The sequence below is a fragment of the Hyalella azteca genome, unplaced genomic scaffold, assembly GCF_000764305.2.
Source record: "Hyalella azteca isolate HAZT.00-mixed unplaced genomic scaffold, Hazt_2.0.2 contig15264, whole genome shotgun sequence".
Lineage (NCBI taxonomy): Eukaryota > Metazoa > Arthropoda > Malacostraca > Amphipoda > Hyalellidae > Hyalella > Hyalella azteca.
The window spans coordinates 27,004-44,410 of NW_025945121.1; the positions used below are offsets into that span (position 1 = coordinate 27,004).

The 17,407-nt window shown below is 42.5% G+C and overlaps 2 protein-coding genes across 3 annotated transcripts; both read right to left on the reverse strand.

Moving 5' to 3' along the window:
- Positions 1 to 838: 838 nt before the first annotated feature.
- LOC108677062 (ATP-dependent DNA helicase Q1) lies at positions 839 to 10,046 on the reverse strand. Of its 2 annotated transcripts, XM_047884351.1 has the most exons (15): positions 9,901 to 10,046; positions 9,624 to 9,685; positions 8,597 to 8,705; positions 7,625 to 7,804; positions 7,060 to 7,190; positions 6,014 to 6,188; positions 5,514 to 5,638; positions 5,359 to 5,400; positions 4,493 to 4,645; positions 4,145 to 4,222; positions 3,931 to 4,032; positions 3,246 to 3,400; positions 2,654 to 2,832; positions 2,025 to 2,207; positions 839 to 1,729 (listed from the first exon to the last, which is right to left on the reverse strand). In XM_047884351.1, exons 1-15 carry the CDS (start codon positions 9,947 to 9,949, stop codon positions 1,056 to 1,058), a joined length of 2,397 nt encoding a protein of 798 aa, XP_047740307.1. In that variant the 5' UTR covers positions 9,950 to 10,046; the 3' UTR covers positions 839 to 1,055. The 2 variants fall into 2 exon arrangements, with proteins under 2 accessions (XP_047740307.1, XP_018020703.1); XM_018165214.1 differs by lacking the exon at positions 5,359 to 5,400 and having other exon boundaries at positions 5,472 to 5,638.
- A 2,089-nt stretch (positions 10,047 to 12,135) lies between these two features.
- LOC108677064 (U3 small nucleolar ribonucleoprotein protein IMP4) lies at positions 12,136 to 15,366 on the reverse strand. The gene is made up of 6 exons (XM_018165215.1): positions 15,288 to 15,366; positions 14,166 to 14,389; positions 13,626 to 13,747; positions 13,033 to 13,198; positions 12,733 to 12,904; positions 12,136 to 12,336 (listed from the first exon to the last, which is right to left on the reverse strand). The coding sequence occupies exons 1-6, from the start codon at positions 15,325 to 15,327 to the stop codon at positions 12,164 to 12,166; spliced, it is 897 nt and encodes a 298-aa protein (XP_018020704.1). The 5' UTR covers positions 15,328 to 15,366; the 3' UTR covers positions 12,136 to 12,163.
- Positions 15,367 to 17,407: the final 2,041 nt, after the last annotated feature.

The following is a 17,407-nucleotide window of genomic DNA, read 5'->3' on the forward strand; positions in this document are numbered from 1 at the left end:
GTTAATTACATGATGTCATCTTACATTTCTTACGTAATTCTGTAGCAAGACTGATGTTGTAATCTGGTTCGTAAGTTCAGAGCAGCTTGCACGGCCACGCGGCGTCCGTCAGGCCCTGGGCGAGATAAACTGTTAACTACATGATGTCATCTTACATTTGTTGCTTAATTATAATGCAAAACTGATGTTGTAATCTGGTTCGTAAGTTCAGAGCAGCTTGCACGGCCACGCTGCGTCCGTTAGGCCCTAGGCGAGATAAACAGTTCTTTACATGTCATTACATTTCTTACGTAATTTTGTAGCAAGACTGATGTTGTTATCTGGACCTATGCTTTCAGAAAAAGTTAAGAGATCGTAAGTTCATAAGCCAATCATTGACGGGCTTTCAAGCCAAATCCACCAATTATAGACAAGAAAATAGAGCGTAAGTACTTACGTTCATTTAGCGAGTTTTGAAAGTATGGCCCCTGGTTCGTAAGTTCAAAGAGTCTAAGCTTGCTTGAGCAGTGCTTTGAAAATTACCTGCGCTTCAAGGTGCATAGTAAAGAGCTAGTACAGCACCTGGATTTACCACGGGCAGCCTGTACAACTTTATTATTTTCATAGGGATGAGATCGGCCAAGAAAAACACTGGAAATGTTGGTAGAACTACATGGGATTTCACCTGGCAAACCAGGTTATTGACAGGACATGTCCTCACGTCTCACCGTCATGACGCAGGCAGGACATGTCCTCACGCCTCACCGTCATGACGCAGGCAGGACATGTCCTCACGTTTGAGGACGTGGCCTGTCTCTTATACACATCTAGATGTGTATAAGAGACATTTTGTTAGCTGTTGTGTACAACACAACTGATAAGCACATTTTGTTAGCTGTTGTGTACAACACAACTGATGAACACATTTTGTTAGCTGTTGCGTACAACACAACTGATAAGCACATTTGTTGTAGCTTCCAACGGTCGTTTAAAAGTTACAATTGATATGATTGTGCATGTCTGCAGTAAAGTTAGTCGCACACTTCAATGGCGAGACAAAACATGGATATTTCAATTTATTTCAGAGGCGGAGACAAGGAAGACCTATCAATGTGCTTGATATCTGGCAACTTGGTGTGGTTATTGAACTCAGACGCGCTTTTCCTATCAAGTTTAGACGTGTTCGCGGGATTTGAGTCTAATTTAAGAACCTTATTTGAACTTTCCTGAAAATCTTCAGCTAAGCGAATTTTTTTAGCAGTATCGGAATCTTTATTTTTTCTGTCTCGAGATGAATCGAGGGAGGAACGAGAACGCTTCAACGACGAAGGTTTTCCGGGACTCTTATCGCTTGCAGACGTTGGTACAATCCTCGAGTCAGATCTCGTAGCGTGATCAGCGAACACTTGTGAATCACAAATAACCTCGTCATCAGAGTCAGACTCAATCTTGTAACTTGGCTTAGCTTCCATTTCCGAAGACATAGATTTCGAATTTGCTTTACTGGTCAGCTTTTTAAGATTAGTTGACGTTGGCTTAGCGCTAGGACTTAGAGTTGATTTTTTGACAGGAGATTCATGAACCCGGGACTGTTGAAGGCTGGATGACTTTGAGTTTAAACGATCAGACTTTCCAGCAGGTTTGCGATCTGGAGGCTGGTCAGGGGTATGTGACGGAGCAACGGACAATGATTTCCTGGCCCCAGCAACGATTAATGGACTAGGAGGCAGACCGGCCTCGGCCTTCGGACCTGGAAGGCGGTAAAGGTAACACTGTGGTTCGCAAGAATGTGATCTACAGTTACGTTACTAATGGCTTTGTACGCATTCCTTACAGCCACGACAGATGTGTGAAGTACACGAAATACAATGATACACTTAGCTAAATATTCACAAACTAGCTAATTTATAAAATAATGAAATGTCAGTTCAATATTCACAAACTAGCTAATTAATGAATTAATGGAATTATATCACAATAGAGGCAGTCAAGAAACACACCGCAATGCAGCGTTTTACACAAGTAGGCACAAAAGAAGGTACTACCTAGCACGATGTAGCTGAGGGTGGAGTAAGGGGTGAAGTGGAAGTCTTCCTTAAGGCACATGTCCAGCAAGAGATGCACGACGACGGTCTCTGCAAACGTGCGCGTCAGCTTGCTATTGGTGGCAGACTTCACCCTCAGGTTGGTGGCGCCCTTGCCCAGCCAAGCGTCGAGCAGTTTTTGACCTAAGAGATTTATAACATTATGAACAACTCGAATAGCTGACTTCTTTATAGTAAGGTATTTCATGATGATGCTCGTAATAAAAAGAGTGCAGTGCGGCACGGTTTTGTAGGTGCAGATGCTGTTAGCAAATGACGAGCTCCACTTGAAGCTAAGTTCTGGGAAATTATTCGACATAGCAAATAAATAAAAATCACCTTAGTCTGCGAACGAATAATATCTTACAAACGTCACATATAGTTTGCTGTACAAGCCATACAAATTTCGAGCTTAAATAAAGTGTTCGTATATGTGACGACAGTGGTTAAAAACTTGAGCGTTCTACAGCAAAATTGTGAGAAAAAAACTCACAATTTTCAGTAAAATTGTTAGTTTTGCAATGACCTCATCACGAAGGAGCAGAGTTAAAGGTTCTCAACAAATTACAACTTATTGCTAGATGTCTGACCTGTGAGTCTTTGGTCGCTGGCAGCAGCATGCGTGATGATGGCGCTGAGCTGCTGCAGGTGCTCGGTGAGATCCACCTGCTTGGTCTCCCTAGGACGGCGGCAGTGATCGCACTGACCATCGCACTGCGCAGCGTTCCATCGCTCACCGAAGTGTTCCGACAGCAACATGCGACGACACCTGCGGCACATTGTTCGTCAGGGCAAGATATAATAGCAGTACATTAGATATATACTATATATCTAATGAGATACTATATATCTGCCTAGATATACTAGGCAGGCAAGATATAGCAGTACATTCGTCAGGACGATGGCAGGCAAGATATAGCAGTACACTCGTCAGGACGATGGCAGGCAAGATATAGCAGTACACTCGTCAGGACGATGGCAGGCAAGATATATAACATTTAGGCCAACTTTCGTCAGAGTGTAGCAGCACAGAATCAACACAAAACACGCGCATTTTAGGATGTCTTGGAATGAACAAAATGCAACTTGGGCTCGCTTCTAATTTTTTGACAAAATTTTGTTTCATAAGAGCATTAAAACAATAAGATAATTTCAAAAGGGCCCCAGAGCGCCGTTGTCCACCTGGCAGCATCGATGCAGTAAGCCAGCACGTCATAGAACTTCTCAAGTCCCGTCTGCTCGGTGAAGACCATCGTGCTCTGCTTGAACATGTCACCGAACCTCCAGAAGAGCAGGCAGTCCGCCGGCGCTCCGTCTCGGCCCGCCCGCCCGCTTTCCTGCACAGTCTCGGTCGTGTCAGCAGAGAACGTTTATAACTTCTTCAGTTTAAGATCAAAAGCCTACGACGTCGCGAGACATATCATCAGTTTTTTACTACTAATATCTACTGACTCTAGAAACTCATCTTTCTTGATATGCTAGTAATATCATAGACGATAAAATAATAATTGTAATTTGTTGAGTTTAAAAATTGGGGGGTGAGTGTTGGATGAAATAAATAAGTCTTCCGCCTCCCCTCACCCCCAAAAAGTTACAAATTAAATGAAAAAAGGGAGCTCTAAAGTAGGGTAGCTATATAAAGCCGAAAGTTAGATATAATATGGATCCAATATTGATTTATCGTTTTATGTACATTCCTTGACTTTTCCACAACATTTTCTGAAACAAAATGAGCTTGTATTAGTTTACTACGCGTTTGAATTTTCAGAAAGATTGGTACATTAATAAACGACTTTCTCTAACCCAGACACTCCCTCCCCTTTAACCAATTAAATACCGGACATGGTTTCCCGCATTGTTCTCTAACCTGGTAGAAGTTCTCCATGGACTTGGAAACGCTGTTGTGAATGACGAAGCGAACGTCAGGCTTGTCGATGCCCATGCCGAAAGCTATGGTCGCCACGACCGCCTGTAAGAGGAGACTCGACTTAATGGCATTACATTGAAGTTATATTGATGAACGATTAAATAATTAAAACATTAATGCTTGAGGGAAAGTCTGTAGTTGGTAGAAGCTGTACCTGATATTCGTTGCTGGTCCACTTGCGGTGAACTTTGCTACGCACGTCTGCCTCCATCTGGCCGTGGTATGGCGCCACCTGCGGCGCATGCGAGCCTTATGGCAACTCAATGCATGCATACACACTTCATTTCTTAGTAAAATTTGTTGAAAAGTGAAAACTTATTAAACTACACGAGCAAAAACCAAAAATAAGGATTCATTTGATGGAAAAAAAACTTTTTAAGGGAATAAATACGTATAACTTCACATCAAAATGAAGGAATAAATTCAGTGTTGATAAATGACAATCAAGTTCTAGTCCTGGCACATGTATGGACCTCATGGCCTTGCTGCACGAGAAGCAGACCTTAAGACCGAGCGCCCTGAGGTCGGCGACGAGGTCTAGCGTCTCTTTGATGGTCGTCGTGTAGATGATGCCGGACTGGCTCCTGTAGCGCGTCTGTAGCAGCTCCGCGATCTCCTGGACGCTATCCTTCACCACGGCGCTCTTCTCGCGGACCTCAATAATACCAGAATAATGGACAGGTTAATTATAATATAACATAACAGTCGTATAACAGTATTAATCATAACATAACAGTAATTATAACATAATATAACCTAACATAACATAGTGATGTCGGCGCTGAAGAGTAGGCCTGATGTGGTCTGTCGCCGATTCTTTTACGTTTCGTGACTTGTTCACAGAAGTAGTGTCGTTATGACTGAATTACTATACCAATCATGCAAGTAGAAACTAAATTCTGATGGCAATAAAGTCACGCACTTAATAAGGAAGCTCGGTCAACGTCATAAACTCTGCACAAAATTAAAAACATTTTGGCCGTCAAAAATGACGATAGACTCCATCACTGACTTATTTATTAAACTACTTTAATAAACCATTTACAAGGGACATACAAACTTCTATTCCTTATGGTCGACCAGCAAGTTCCTGTCCTTAAAATAGGAGCGAGATCACGGGTCTTGCATGAACAATTAGGCAGCTGCCATCAGTCACCACGCGACAATGACAATGAAAACACCATATAATAAAGGCAATTCACAAGAAGACAACAAAGCCACCTCACAACAAACACACACCAGTCACCTCGCAACAAAGACCCACCAGTCAACTCACAACAAAGGCACCTCATAATATAGGTTGGGTCTGTTGAAGGACGCCTTCAGCACCAGACACCTCACAACAAAGGCACCTCACAACAAAGGCACCTCATAATAAAGGTTGGGTCTGTTGAAGGACGCCTTCAGCACCAGACACCTCACAACAAAGGCACCTCACAACAAAGGCACCTCACAACAAAGACACCTCACAACAAAGGCACCTCATAATAAAGGTTGGGTCTGTTAAAGGACGCCTTCAGCACCAGACAGTCTGGGATGTTCAGGATCTTGAGGACGTCCGCCACGACGCGCGCGGTGGCGGTGGCCGTGAGCCCCAGCAGCGGCACGCCAGGGAACGTCTGCCGGAGCACTCCCAAGAATTTGTAGTCTGCGCAATTTATTTGCATTATTGATCATGATGTTCCATGTTCACATGAAAATAATGAGGTATTCTAACTCAAAGTATTAACCATTTACTTGAGTATATCATATCAAAGACTTCAACATGAATATATATATCCAATATTCACATGAAAATACTACGGTTTTCCAGCTCAAAATATCAACAATTTACTTGAGTAAATCATATCAAAGACTTGAACATGAATATATGTATATATATATCTAACATTCACATGAAAATAATAAGCTATTCCAGCTCAAAATATCAACAATTTACATGAGTAAATCGGACTTTGACATGAATATATATATCCAACATTGACATAAAAAGAATAATATTAATAAAGAAGTAATGTCTGACCAGGCCGGAAGTCGTGCCCCCACTGAGAGCAGCAGTGCACCTCATCGATGGCGACCCTGGCAAGCCTGCTCGCCTGATGCGCCTTCTGCAGCCTCGCCATGAGCCGCTTGCTCTTAGCCAGCTTCTCTGGCGTCACGTAGAGCAGCTTGCACGGCCACGCGGCGTCCGTCAGGCCCTGGGCGAGATAAACTGTTAATTACATGATGTCATCTTACATTTCTTACGTAATTCTGTAGCAAGACTGATGTTGTAATCTGGTTCGTAAGTTCAGAGCAGCTTGCACGGCCACGCGGCGTCCGTCAGGCCCTGGGCGAGATAAACTGTTAACTACATGATGTCATCTTACATTTGTTGCTTAATTATAATGCAAAACTGATGTTGTAATCTGGTTCGTAAGTTCAGAGCAGCTTGCACGGCCACGCTGCGTCCGTTAGGCCCTAGGCGAGATAAACAGTTCTTTACATGTCATTACATTTCTTACGTAATTTTGTAGCAAGACTGATGTTGTTATCTGGACCTATGCTTTCAGAAAAAGTTAAGAGATCGTAAGTTCATAAGCCAATCATTGACGGGCTTTCAAGCCAAATCCACCAATTATAGACAAGAAAATAGAGCGTAAGTACTTACGTTCATTTAGCGAGTTTTGAAAGTATGGCCCCTGGTTCGTAAGTTCAAAGAGTCTAAGCTTGCTTGAGCAGTGCTTTGAAAATTACCTGCGCTTCAAGGTGCATAGTAAAGAGCTAGTACAGCACCTGGATTTACCACGGGCAGCCTGTACAACTTTATTATTTTCATAGGGATGAGATCGGCCAAGAAAAACACTGGAAATGTTGGTAGAACTACATGGGATTTCACCTGGCAAACCAGGTTATTGACAGGACATGTCCTCACGTCTCACCGTCATGACGCAGGCAGGACATGTCCTCACGCCTCACCGTCATGACGCAGGCAGGACATGTCCTCACGTCTCACCGTCATGACGCAGGCAGGACATGTCCTCACGCCTCACCGTCATGACGCAGGCAGGACATGTCCTCACGCCTCACCGTCATGACGCAGGCCACGTCTTCCTTTGAGGACGTGGCGGTGAGGGAGGCCGCCTTGATGCCGCGCCTCTGCAGGCCCAGCAGCTGGTCCTCAATGAGGGACACGAGAGGGCTCACCACCAACGTCACGCCTGGTGAGGCCAATTGATAATTAATCTAAACTCATCAAAAATAAGTCAATAAAAAACAAAATTGTGAATTAAAATAGATTATCATGGAAATTCAAGCTAAGCAACTCACAGGACGAATTAAAATAGATTATCATGGAAATTCAAGCTAAGCAACTCACAGGAATTACCTAGCAGAATTTTTACGTTGGTACATACCCTAACAAAATTTAGAGTCGCCCAGCTTCTGGTACCCCAAATCAGAAGCTGACGCGTCTGTAAATTTTCACTGAGTAACAACATTTAGAGTCGCCCCAGCTTCTGGTAATCCAAATCAGAAGCTGCCGCGTCTGTAAATTTTCACTGGGTAACAAAATTTAGAGTCGCCCCAGCTTCTGGCACCCAAAATCAGAAGCTGGGGCGACTCTAAATTTTGTTAGGGTAAGAACAAGAGCCACCTTTGGACAGCAGCGCCGGCAGCTGGTAGCAGAGGCTCTTGCCGCCGCCAGTTGGCATGATGAGGATGCAGTTGGTGCCCGACAGCGTCGCGTTCATCGTCGGCAGCTGGTGCGGTCGCAGCTCTGAGATCCCGAAGCTGGTGCTCAGCTGGCGACGCAACTCTGAGCTCCAGGGATACTCTGAGGACACGTGGACACAACTACTACAGACCAGCAACACGTGCCGGGCTCCAGGTATACTCTGAGGACACGTGAATACTACAGACCAGCAACACGTGCCGGGCTCCAGGGATACTCTGAGGACACGTGGACACAACTACTACAGACCAGCAACACGTGCCGGGCTCCAGGTATACTCTGAGGACACGTGAACACGACTACTACAGACCAGCAACATGCCGGGCTACAGGTATACTCTGAGGACACGTGGACACGACTACTACAGACCAGCAACATGCCGGGCTCCAGGGATACTCTGAGGACACGTGGACACAACTACTACAGACTAGCAACACGTGCCGGGATCACTAACCTCGATTACCCTATGTTGAACCTGACAAACGTACCTTACACTGTTAGAAAAAACGGTCCCACCGGCGTTCTAGTGGCCGGTCAACCCGTGAAAATAAACTGTTTCGCTGTTTTTATCAAATGTTTTACGGATTTTTAGTGTTAAATTAAAATAAAAACGGCGGCACGGTGTTTCTCTTCACCTGCCGACCGACCACTGAAACGCCGGTAATACCGTTATATAAAGGTCATTTTTCTAACAGTGTAGTACCGGTATTGACACTTAAACGGCTAATAGGTACGTAAATACCGGCACTCGTGGATTAATTTAGGTTCTCCTAAGTAAATCCTGATACTTTTCAATTAATCCTAATATTCGTATGCTAATCCCAACATCTGTAGGCTAATCCTGACAAGCGCGAAATGATCTAGGCACTCAAGTGTAAACTTCAATTCACTCACTTTCTTGCTGCCAATCTTGCTGGGCGAGTTCAGCAGACTGCTGCTGCTGCAGAGCGTCCTGCAGCTTCGCCTTACGTCGCTGCAGCACAGTCCTGCGGTCCTGCAGCACCTGCTCATCAACGAAAGCTCTCAGTATCCAAACTAACTTCCTGCAACATTGCGACTTTGGTCGACGCGAAGCGAATTTTTAGACGCAACATTGCCAGGCTCACATTCACCTGTAAGCGGGGGATTCGCGAGAAAATTTTGTGCGCGAGGAAAAATTATTTGAGATAATGTAAATCTGGACTACATGTTTTTGTTGGTAAATTTTTTTGGCACACGTTACCATCACAGCAAAATTTTCGATAACGGGAGCAAAACATACAATACAGAATTTTGAAATGAAATGCGAGTGCGTCGGTATATGTATGTACGCCCGAATTTCTTAAATAGACTTGTTCTTTCCTTCCCAAAGTTCACTTCCGTGCTAGAATTGTCACTGGGTTATTCTCACGTTCTTCCACATCAGCAAGTGAGCCTCGTAACCCACGAGAAATCGCAGTTTGTTTGATGCATCTAATAATTGGAAATAGACCTGCAAATGTGCACTAGACAGTGCTAAGCACATGTTCTTCACTCACAAGCCATTTATACTTATTCAGCGGGTTTTTAGAAAGGTCGGACCAATAAGGCTTAACCTTTGCATTATTGATACCCTCATAATTGCATCTAGTCATTACTTATGTTAGACTATTCACTTAAAATATTCGATATTAAATTTTATTATATTAAAATTTTCATTTTGATCCACATCAACCCCCACATGTTTACAAACCCTTGTAAGCAAACTCAATGTAAACGTCAAGAGTTTTTCGTAACGATTGCTAGACATAGAGAATAGTGCTGCACTAGCAGATGTTATGTTACGAAATTATCATTATGATATGAAGAACACACCAGCAAACTTGAGGGAAATAACTTAAAATAGCCTCTGATTAGTCTTTGTGGGTGCACCTGAGTTTTAATTTCACTCCAAGCGACGTACCTGAATCTCTTTGTCGATTTTCTTCAAAGCAGCATCGATTGACTTGACGGCCGTTTTGGGATCTGCAATAAAATTTGTGTTAGATTGGTGATGCTTGAACGCAATAGTATGTGCGCATGTGTCCTATCAGGGATGTGTCGCCCGCTAGGTGAAACATAACACAAAGTTGCATGGCGAACCAGAAATTTGCCTATAACCAATTGAAGGTATATTCAAATTCTAATTTCGATACAGATTTTATCAGTAAATAAAGATTAGTACCAGCGTGAAACCTCACCTGAATATCCCTGCTCCTCTGCAATGATTATGCAATCGTTGTTAGCCATTATGCTGATGTCCGGTTCAGTAACCGTTCTGAGGGGGGCCAGCCTTAGTCAACTTATATCATGATACGCTGCTTTAATACAATATAATCATTACAAAGAAAACTGCTATGATTAGAGGTCCGTTTCACAAGTAGTGAGCAGTCTTGTATCGGGGAGTCATTTAAAATAGTTATCTCCCTGCCTGACCGCTGACACCCATCGCCGGTGCAGCACTAGCACTTCATATTGTGACAGCCTACCCATCGTCTAAGGCAAGCGGACCAAGCCAAAACCTACCAATCTCTACTGCTACGTCGTCGGAGAACTCCGACCTGAGCCGCTGCCTGGGATTCAGGCCACCGTTGCGGGTCAGGCCAAGCAGCAGAGGCTCTGCCGGTGACAAGGCGGAGCGTTTCCTTTCTATACTCCAGTGCAACACCTGGACCCACAAGCGCCGTCAGGCCAGCGCCGACTGTATCTGCCCCGCCTGCAGTCAGGCTACCACCACTCCTGCCCGGCCACTCCTCGCAACTTCGACTCGCATTTGCGCCAACACGCGCTCCTCTCATCATACTTCAATTTAACAGCAATGGGATGCAGTTCAGTGCAGTGAAACTCTCCTCCTTCGTCATCAAACATGAAGTCGCTGTTTCTTGCTTCCAAGAGACAGAACTGGCAGCCAACTACCGTTCTTCAGCCTTCCCTGGATGCGCTGACGTGCGCCGGGATCGTCTACGGGTGGCGGCGGCTGCTTGGCCATGCTAGTTAGTTACGATGTCCTATACACTCTGCAGATCACCTCAACGATGACGTCTCAATGGAGGCAAAGGTGATAAACGTTCCTTTCAATGGCTCTTCATCCTGCCACCTCAAGCACCCGTCATATTACCTGAACCAATAACCAAATTTTTCGCCATCACGGGCAGTTGATTTATCGCGGGCGACTTCCAAGCTTATCACGCACAATGATCTTTCTTCACAGACGACCAGAGAGATGCTGTAACAGTTTTCGTGTCATCAAAGAGTTTATCAATGTCTCCAACTTCGACATCCTCACTCTCTGACCAGCCCTGTGTCCTAAGGTCCCGCCTCTTCACCGGGCATGACCGTCGACAGAGCACACCTCCTTGACACGTCCTAGTCTTCTAACATCTCACTGAATTCTTTTGTCTACTGCTACCCAACACTACCTCAGCTCCTCGATCCACTCGCTCATTTCTTCTTCTTCGCCCTAGCCCAAGAACCATATAGGCTTAAAGTGATCCATTTGGGGCAACTGGGCTTCGAAGTTTTAACTACCTCTCACCTTTTTAATTTGACGGATTTTCATAAATCTTTTCCTTTACGAAGCCCGGATGACCAAGTGACCAAGGCACACCATACCGAATCATTTCTCTTTCCCCAGCAGTTGAAATCCTAGTGTGACTCATACTCCCGTATCTCGTAGCCCATTCGCCACCTCCCGTCACATTATGGCTTCAAACTGTCACTCAACTGCCACAGCTCTCCTTCCACTTGCGCACCGGATCGCGTGGCAGGCCTACAGACGATTTAGAACACGGCCACCTAACTCACATATGCGCAATTCCTGGCCAGCACCCCTCTGGTTCCATAGTTTCTGCGTGTCCCGGAGACAGGCCCGTGAAGACTACCCTTCGGTTCAGACTTTCTGTCTGCATCTTCTCCACGACCATCAGAGTCTACCCTCTGGGGGACAACCCGTGAAAGCAGTGGCCATCGTGGCCACCCTCCCGTCTTTCGATCATCTCCCACTTTTCTGGAGACCCTTTCTAGACCGCGACCTGTGCTGGTCAGCGGTCGCGCAAGCGTCGGCGCAAAAATCGTCCCGCCAGCAACGATACAACTATACAAGTCATCAAACTATATGCTGGGGAACCTCAGGGAGCGCAAAATTTCCCTAGACGCGGGACCAAATCCCGCACCTCCCTGGAGGCAAGAGCTTTATTTTTGACACTACCTCTCAAGTAGAATTGGTTGAAGAGAGTTTTATCATTCATTAAATTATGAATAAATTTTGATTTGTTATGAGGAAAAACGTCAGCAAGTATATATAGTTTGTAGTCAACGCCTCTTGACCAATGGAATGATGCGGCTACAGTCGAGACAGCCTCTTAGTCAGTCGTGTGATGCTATACTGCAGCTATAATACGGAAACACTCAAGCGGTTCAAGAAATAAAACTCGAGATCTCGTAAGCGATTTATTACAGACACGATCACTTGGCCATGTCTGTTTCTCTGTCCACTCTGGCGACGTCATCGTCAGTCTTCCAAGGCATGTCCTTGGAGAGCAGCAGCCTCTTGTGGGCCGTGTTGAGGTACGGCCGCAACACGAACTCCACGTCTGCCGCTTTCTCCTCGTCAACTGTGCCTCGGATGATTTTATGACCTGCACAAACAGCGTTCGTCAAGCATGCAAATGTTAAACAGTAATTTAGGTTTCAATATGATGATGTATGTTGCTGAATTTTATGACCTGCACAAACAGCGTTCGTCAAGCATGCAAAAGTTAAACAGTGATTTAGGTTTTAATATGATGGTGTATGTTACTGAATTTTATGACCTGCACAAACAGCGTTCGTCAAGCATGCAAAAGTTAGAAAGAAATTTAGATTTCAATATGATGGTTTACGTTACTGAATTACTATCGAAATAATACAATTTTATTATTTACAAACATATTAATTCATTATTTCAAAGTCTCTATTTCCAGAGCAGAAAAGAATACTCGTCAAGGTAACACATCTCAATAGCAAGAAGACATTAAAGAATAAGCGTCACTCACATAGCATAGTAAACTGCGGGCCCACTTCGGTGAGGCTGTCGAACATGCCTTTCTCGCCCTTATTGGCCACGTGATGTCTGAAGATGATGAAGTCTGAATGGTTGATGAACGATAGACTGCGAACTGACTCCAGCTTCGGTACCGGGAATAAATACTTCAAGGTACTTTGAATCTGAAAAAGTACAAAAATTTAGTTTCAATTATTTTATGATTGTATAGAATTTACTTAAATTTAATAATATTCTTATAATATTTCAGGTTTACAAACAAGACATGGACAATGGGCGGACGGTTTCTAACCCTCTTGGCAAGGCGCGTGTTGAAGTTGTGGAAGATGAGGTGGGGGTAGGCCTCGGACATGGTGCCGCAGTCGGGGATGTCGTGGCGGAGCTTCACGTCCATCAGAGTGTAGTACGCAGTCGGGCCGTTGGGCAAGTGGCTTACCACCATGTGGTCAGGCCGGCCTCTGCACCACACAAAACACAATTTTTTCTTTGATAATAAGTCTCTTGACTTATATAGGTCGGACTTGTATATATAATACACAATCTATCAGTGATATTCAATGATACTGATAACATAATAAGACTAATTTTACATGGTGGCTGTGAACATTACCGTGATGCAACCATCACTTTCATTCTGTGTTGCTGAACTGCCACTGCGCCAACAACATTTGGGACCAAATACAGAATATCCTCCAACTTTTTTATTGAAAATTTATTTGTTTCACATAATGCCCAAGAGACCCTTGAAGCTGTATAAACAATTATATCAGTGTTCTAGCTACAAAATTTTTTACATAAAATCCTCTATTGATTTGGGATGTTTTTCAAGCAAGTATTTGTGAAAAATTTAGGATGTAAATGTGAACTGGAGCGAAAATAACTTACCTGGTCTCGTGCAGGATAACAACATCAGTGAAGCCGTTGCTCTTCGCACTTGATAATAAAGATTTAACATCAAAACTACCGCGATTCATTCTTTCACTGTTGGGGATGATGAGCTTCATTTCCTGAAAAATGAAACTTATTTGAATGTTTGTATAAAATATTAGCAGGTAATCTACATGCAACCATTTTCTGCCTGGCAATGCAGTAGGTGGACATATAAACACATACAATGGAGAACGCTGGAAAATATGAGTTGTGCACACAAATGGAACAAACTTACGTTGAACAGAGCATTTCAGACTCAAAAAATATTGGAAAATGTTATAATTAAATATATACAATACTTCTGACAAAAGTTCTGTATTGGCATGTTAAATGGTAGAGCGAAATTACATTTTTAATAAGTAGTTTGCACCTATATAGGCCAGTCTAGTCAAGAAAAGTACAAGAATCGGCGACAGGCCTATCCAGGCCTAGGTATTCTCAAATGCCGAAGATACTATATCCATTATATAGTTCTATACTACTATATTTACATACTTTAGCAAACATTTTGAGTCTAGATGAAGGATTGTGTGAGGTTGTGATGAATATTTTAGGATCGTCGACGCCAGCGTGTCTGTACTCGTCATCAATGTCTGAGGGCGCCCCGCCGTGATCCACACCCATGAGGCCGGCTAGCGCGGGGCCTTCATCATCCCACTGTGCTGACTGCATCACCTTTGCTGCCAGATTGCGCACGTCTCCTGGCAGCATCTTCTCAGCTGCAAAATAAAAACTATAAGTATGAGGGGAAATAAATAATAACTATAAGTATGAGGAAAAAAATTCTGCTCCACATGACAACAAGTTGATGAATGTTGTGATATTTTGAATTAATATCTGTAAAAATAAAAAACTGGGCTATAATAGGTCAACTAACAAGTCGCACACAATTTGTCATCACTTTGAGATTATTTTCAGGGTAATTTTGAATTTAAATTCTTAAGTAGTATCTTATTGAGCTATTATGTATAATTTGAATTGTGGATCAATCACACATTATTGGAATTGAGAGATCAAATTCTCATAATTCAAATCTTTCATGACTGATAATGAATGCAGTTACATTTTCAATGTCATTAATACATTACGATAAATCTTTTTTGAAATCTGCTTTCTGATGTACTGAAGTCAGTAGAAATGATATTTCACTCAATGAAAAAGGAAAGTTGCTAATAAAATCTATTCTCCAGTCTTTGATCAAATGCGTATTAAAAAAAACAACTTCTCCCAAACTAAACCAGTTAACACATTTATACATGCATGCTACCCACATAATGGCTTCACACAAAAAAAACAAGTTTTCTCATAAGCTACCACTGAAGGGTTTACACTTCATAATGTGTATTGAAGAACAACTTCTGCCAAATTATACCAATAAATACATATAGATATACATGCATGCTATCCACATAATGGCTTCACACGAACAAACTAAATATTCTCATAAGCTACCACTGAAGGGTTTACACTTCATAATGTGCATTGAAGAACAACTTCTGCCAAATTATACCAATAAATACATATAGATATACATGCATGCTATCCACATAATGGCTTCACACGAATAAACCACATTTTCTCATAAGCTACCTGAAGAGTTTACACTTCATAACTCACTGTCAAGATAGTGTGCCACTCTCTCCTTGCGAGCATGCATCTGAGCCAGCCTGTGCTCCTGACTCTTGCGGTAGAGATACTCGCGACAAATCTAACATTATAAACTTACCATGATTTTATGGTTGAAGAACAAATTTAGGAAAGAGCAATCAAATTGAGATCAATCTTCAGGATCAGAATTGGAATGTTTGCAATGAGCTATTTTATTTGTGCTTTACTTTGATCTAAAAATAAAAAAAATTCACATTTACCTTCCTGTAACAAAATTTATGATGCAATGATTAATAAATTAGGAATCAAGAACATTGCAAACTTGGGTAACAGAAAAATGTACCTATAGATGGAATAATATTAAAAACAGATATATATATAGAAGTACTGGTACATTAGTCCTTATCAGAGCTGGGCAGTGCTACTTTGAAATGTAGCAGCTGCTACCACTACAACTGCTTAAATATAGCGACGCTACCACTACTGAAAATGTAGCGGCCACTACATGTAGCACGCTACCGCCTACCTTTGGCAACAACTAACATGTTGACACTAGTAACAGGCTGAGGTTGACAACATTACACCGAAATCTTTCGTACAGTTTTATACTGTAATTTATATTATGTATGTATCATGCTGGCTTTTAAATTATAATCAATACTATTAAGTAAAATCTAAAGGCTTCATCCATAAATGTAGCGGTAGCGCTGTAGCGGCAAAACCTCATATTGCTACTTAAGTATGTAGCTGGCGCTACTGCTACAATTGTTTTAATGTAGCGCCTAACTGCTACTGAAAATGTAGCGGCCGCTAGTACATGTAGCATGCTACTACCCACCTCTGGTCCTTATATGGTACACCAGTGTTCATGTTGAAAAATCACTGCACTGTAGGATTGATGGTGTTCTTTGAAAATCAATTGAAAAATCATAGTAAATGGAGATTGTCATTAAAGTGGTTGCAGAAAGCAAAAGCCAAAAAGTGAGTTTACATTCCAAATTGGTTAGAGTATTTGCTACAAAACTGCACAGAACTTAAACCAAAATGAATGTAAAACTTGCACCAACACTGGTATACCGAATTACTTGACAAATGAGAACACAACAGTAATCTTAAAGTAACTGCATAGCATAAAAATGTCAGGAACAACAAAACTTCAGCTGAACCCAGCCAAAAGACTGTAGTTGGAAGCAGGTACCTCAGTCTCAGTAGTACCCTGCATTGAGTTTGTTGTATGAATGTTCTATGGTGGTGTCAATGTTTTGTTTACTGTATGATACTACACCCTCATATACATGTCTGTCACTTGCACTTCTGTCACACACTTATAGCTGGTTTTAGCCTCCAGTTCACTTATAGGGCTCTTATTATAGAAGTTGAGTACAAAACATTGGAAACTTAACTGCATTCAAAGATTTATTTTTTTTCATCATGATCTACTGTTTTCAAGCAACATAGGCTTGCTCCTCAAGAATGGAGGTTGATGTACCTATTGCAACACAGACCTACAGAGTAACTCTCTAACTCACTGTATAAACTGAGTGGGTCATCTGTAGACCAAGCTTCAAAGTCTGTCTTGTAAACAATTCCCACCAGTTCTAGAAGTGCTCCTAATATTATATGATACATGAAACATTTGTATGGGCAATGTGATCTTTTCCTGTATTTGCAAGGCACAAAGAGTGCAAGCTATTTGATACAAGCAATTTCTAACTGTCCATTTCATATAATACAGTGAGAGGGTACTTTTTTGGCATTCAATCAAACAATGTCTTAGTCTGCGACTGGGTAATAGATCTCATTTTGACCTACTTTAGGCTTTGTTTTTTAGCAAATGAGTGCTGACAAAGTACACCAGTTGAAGCACTCTGCATTATCCATCAACTGTGCTCATTGCTCTCTTAGTATCCTGGGGCAATACTTTCAAAATTTGCTAAGTGAACGTAAGTACGTACGCTCTATTTTCTTGTCTATGATTGGTGGATTTAGCTTGCGTGGCCATCAATGATTGGCTGATGAACTTACGATCTCTTAACTTTTTTTGAAGGTATAGGCCCTGGCCCTGACTGCACTTCATGCTGCGCCACCTGTGTGTATCAGCAGCAAAATCATTGTGTGCAGGAGTGTAT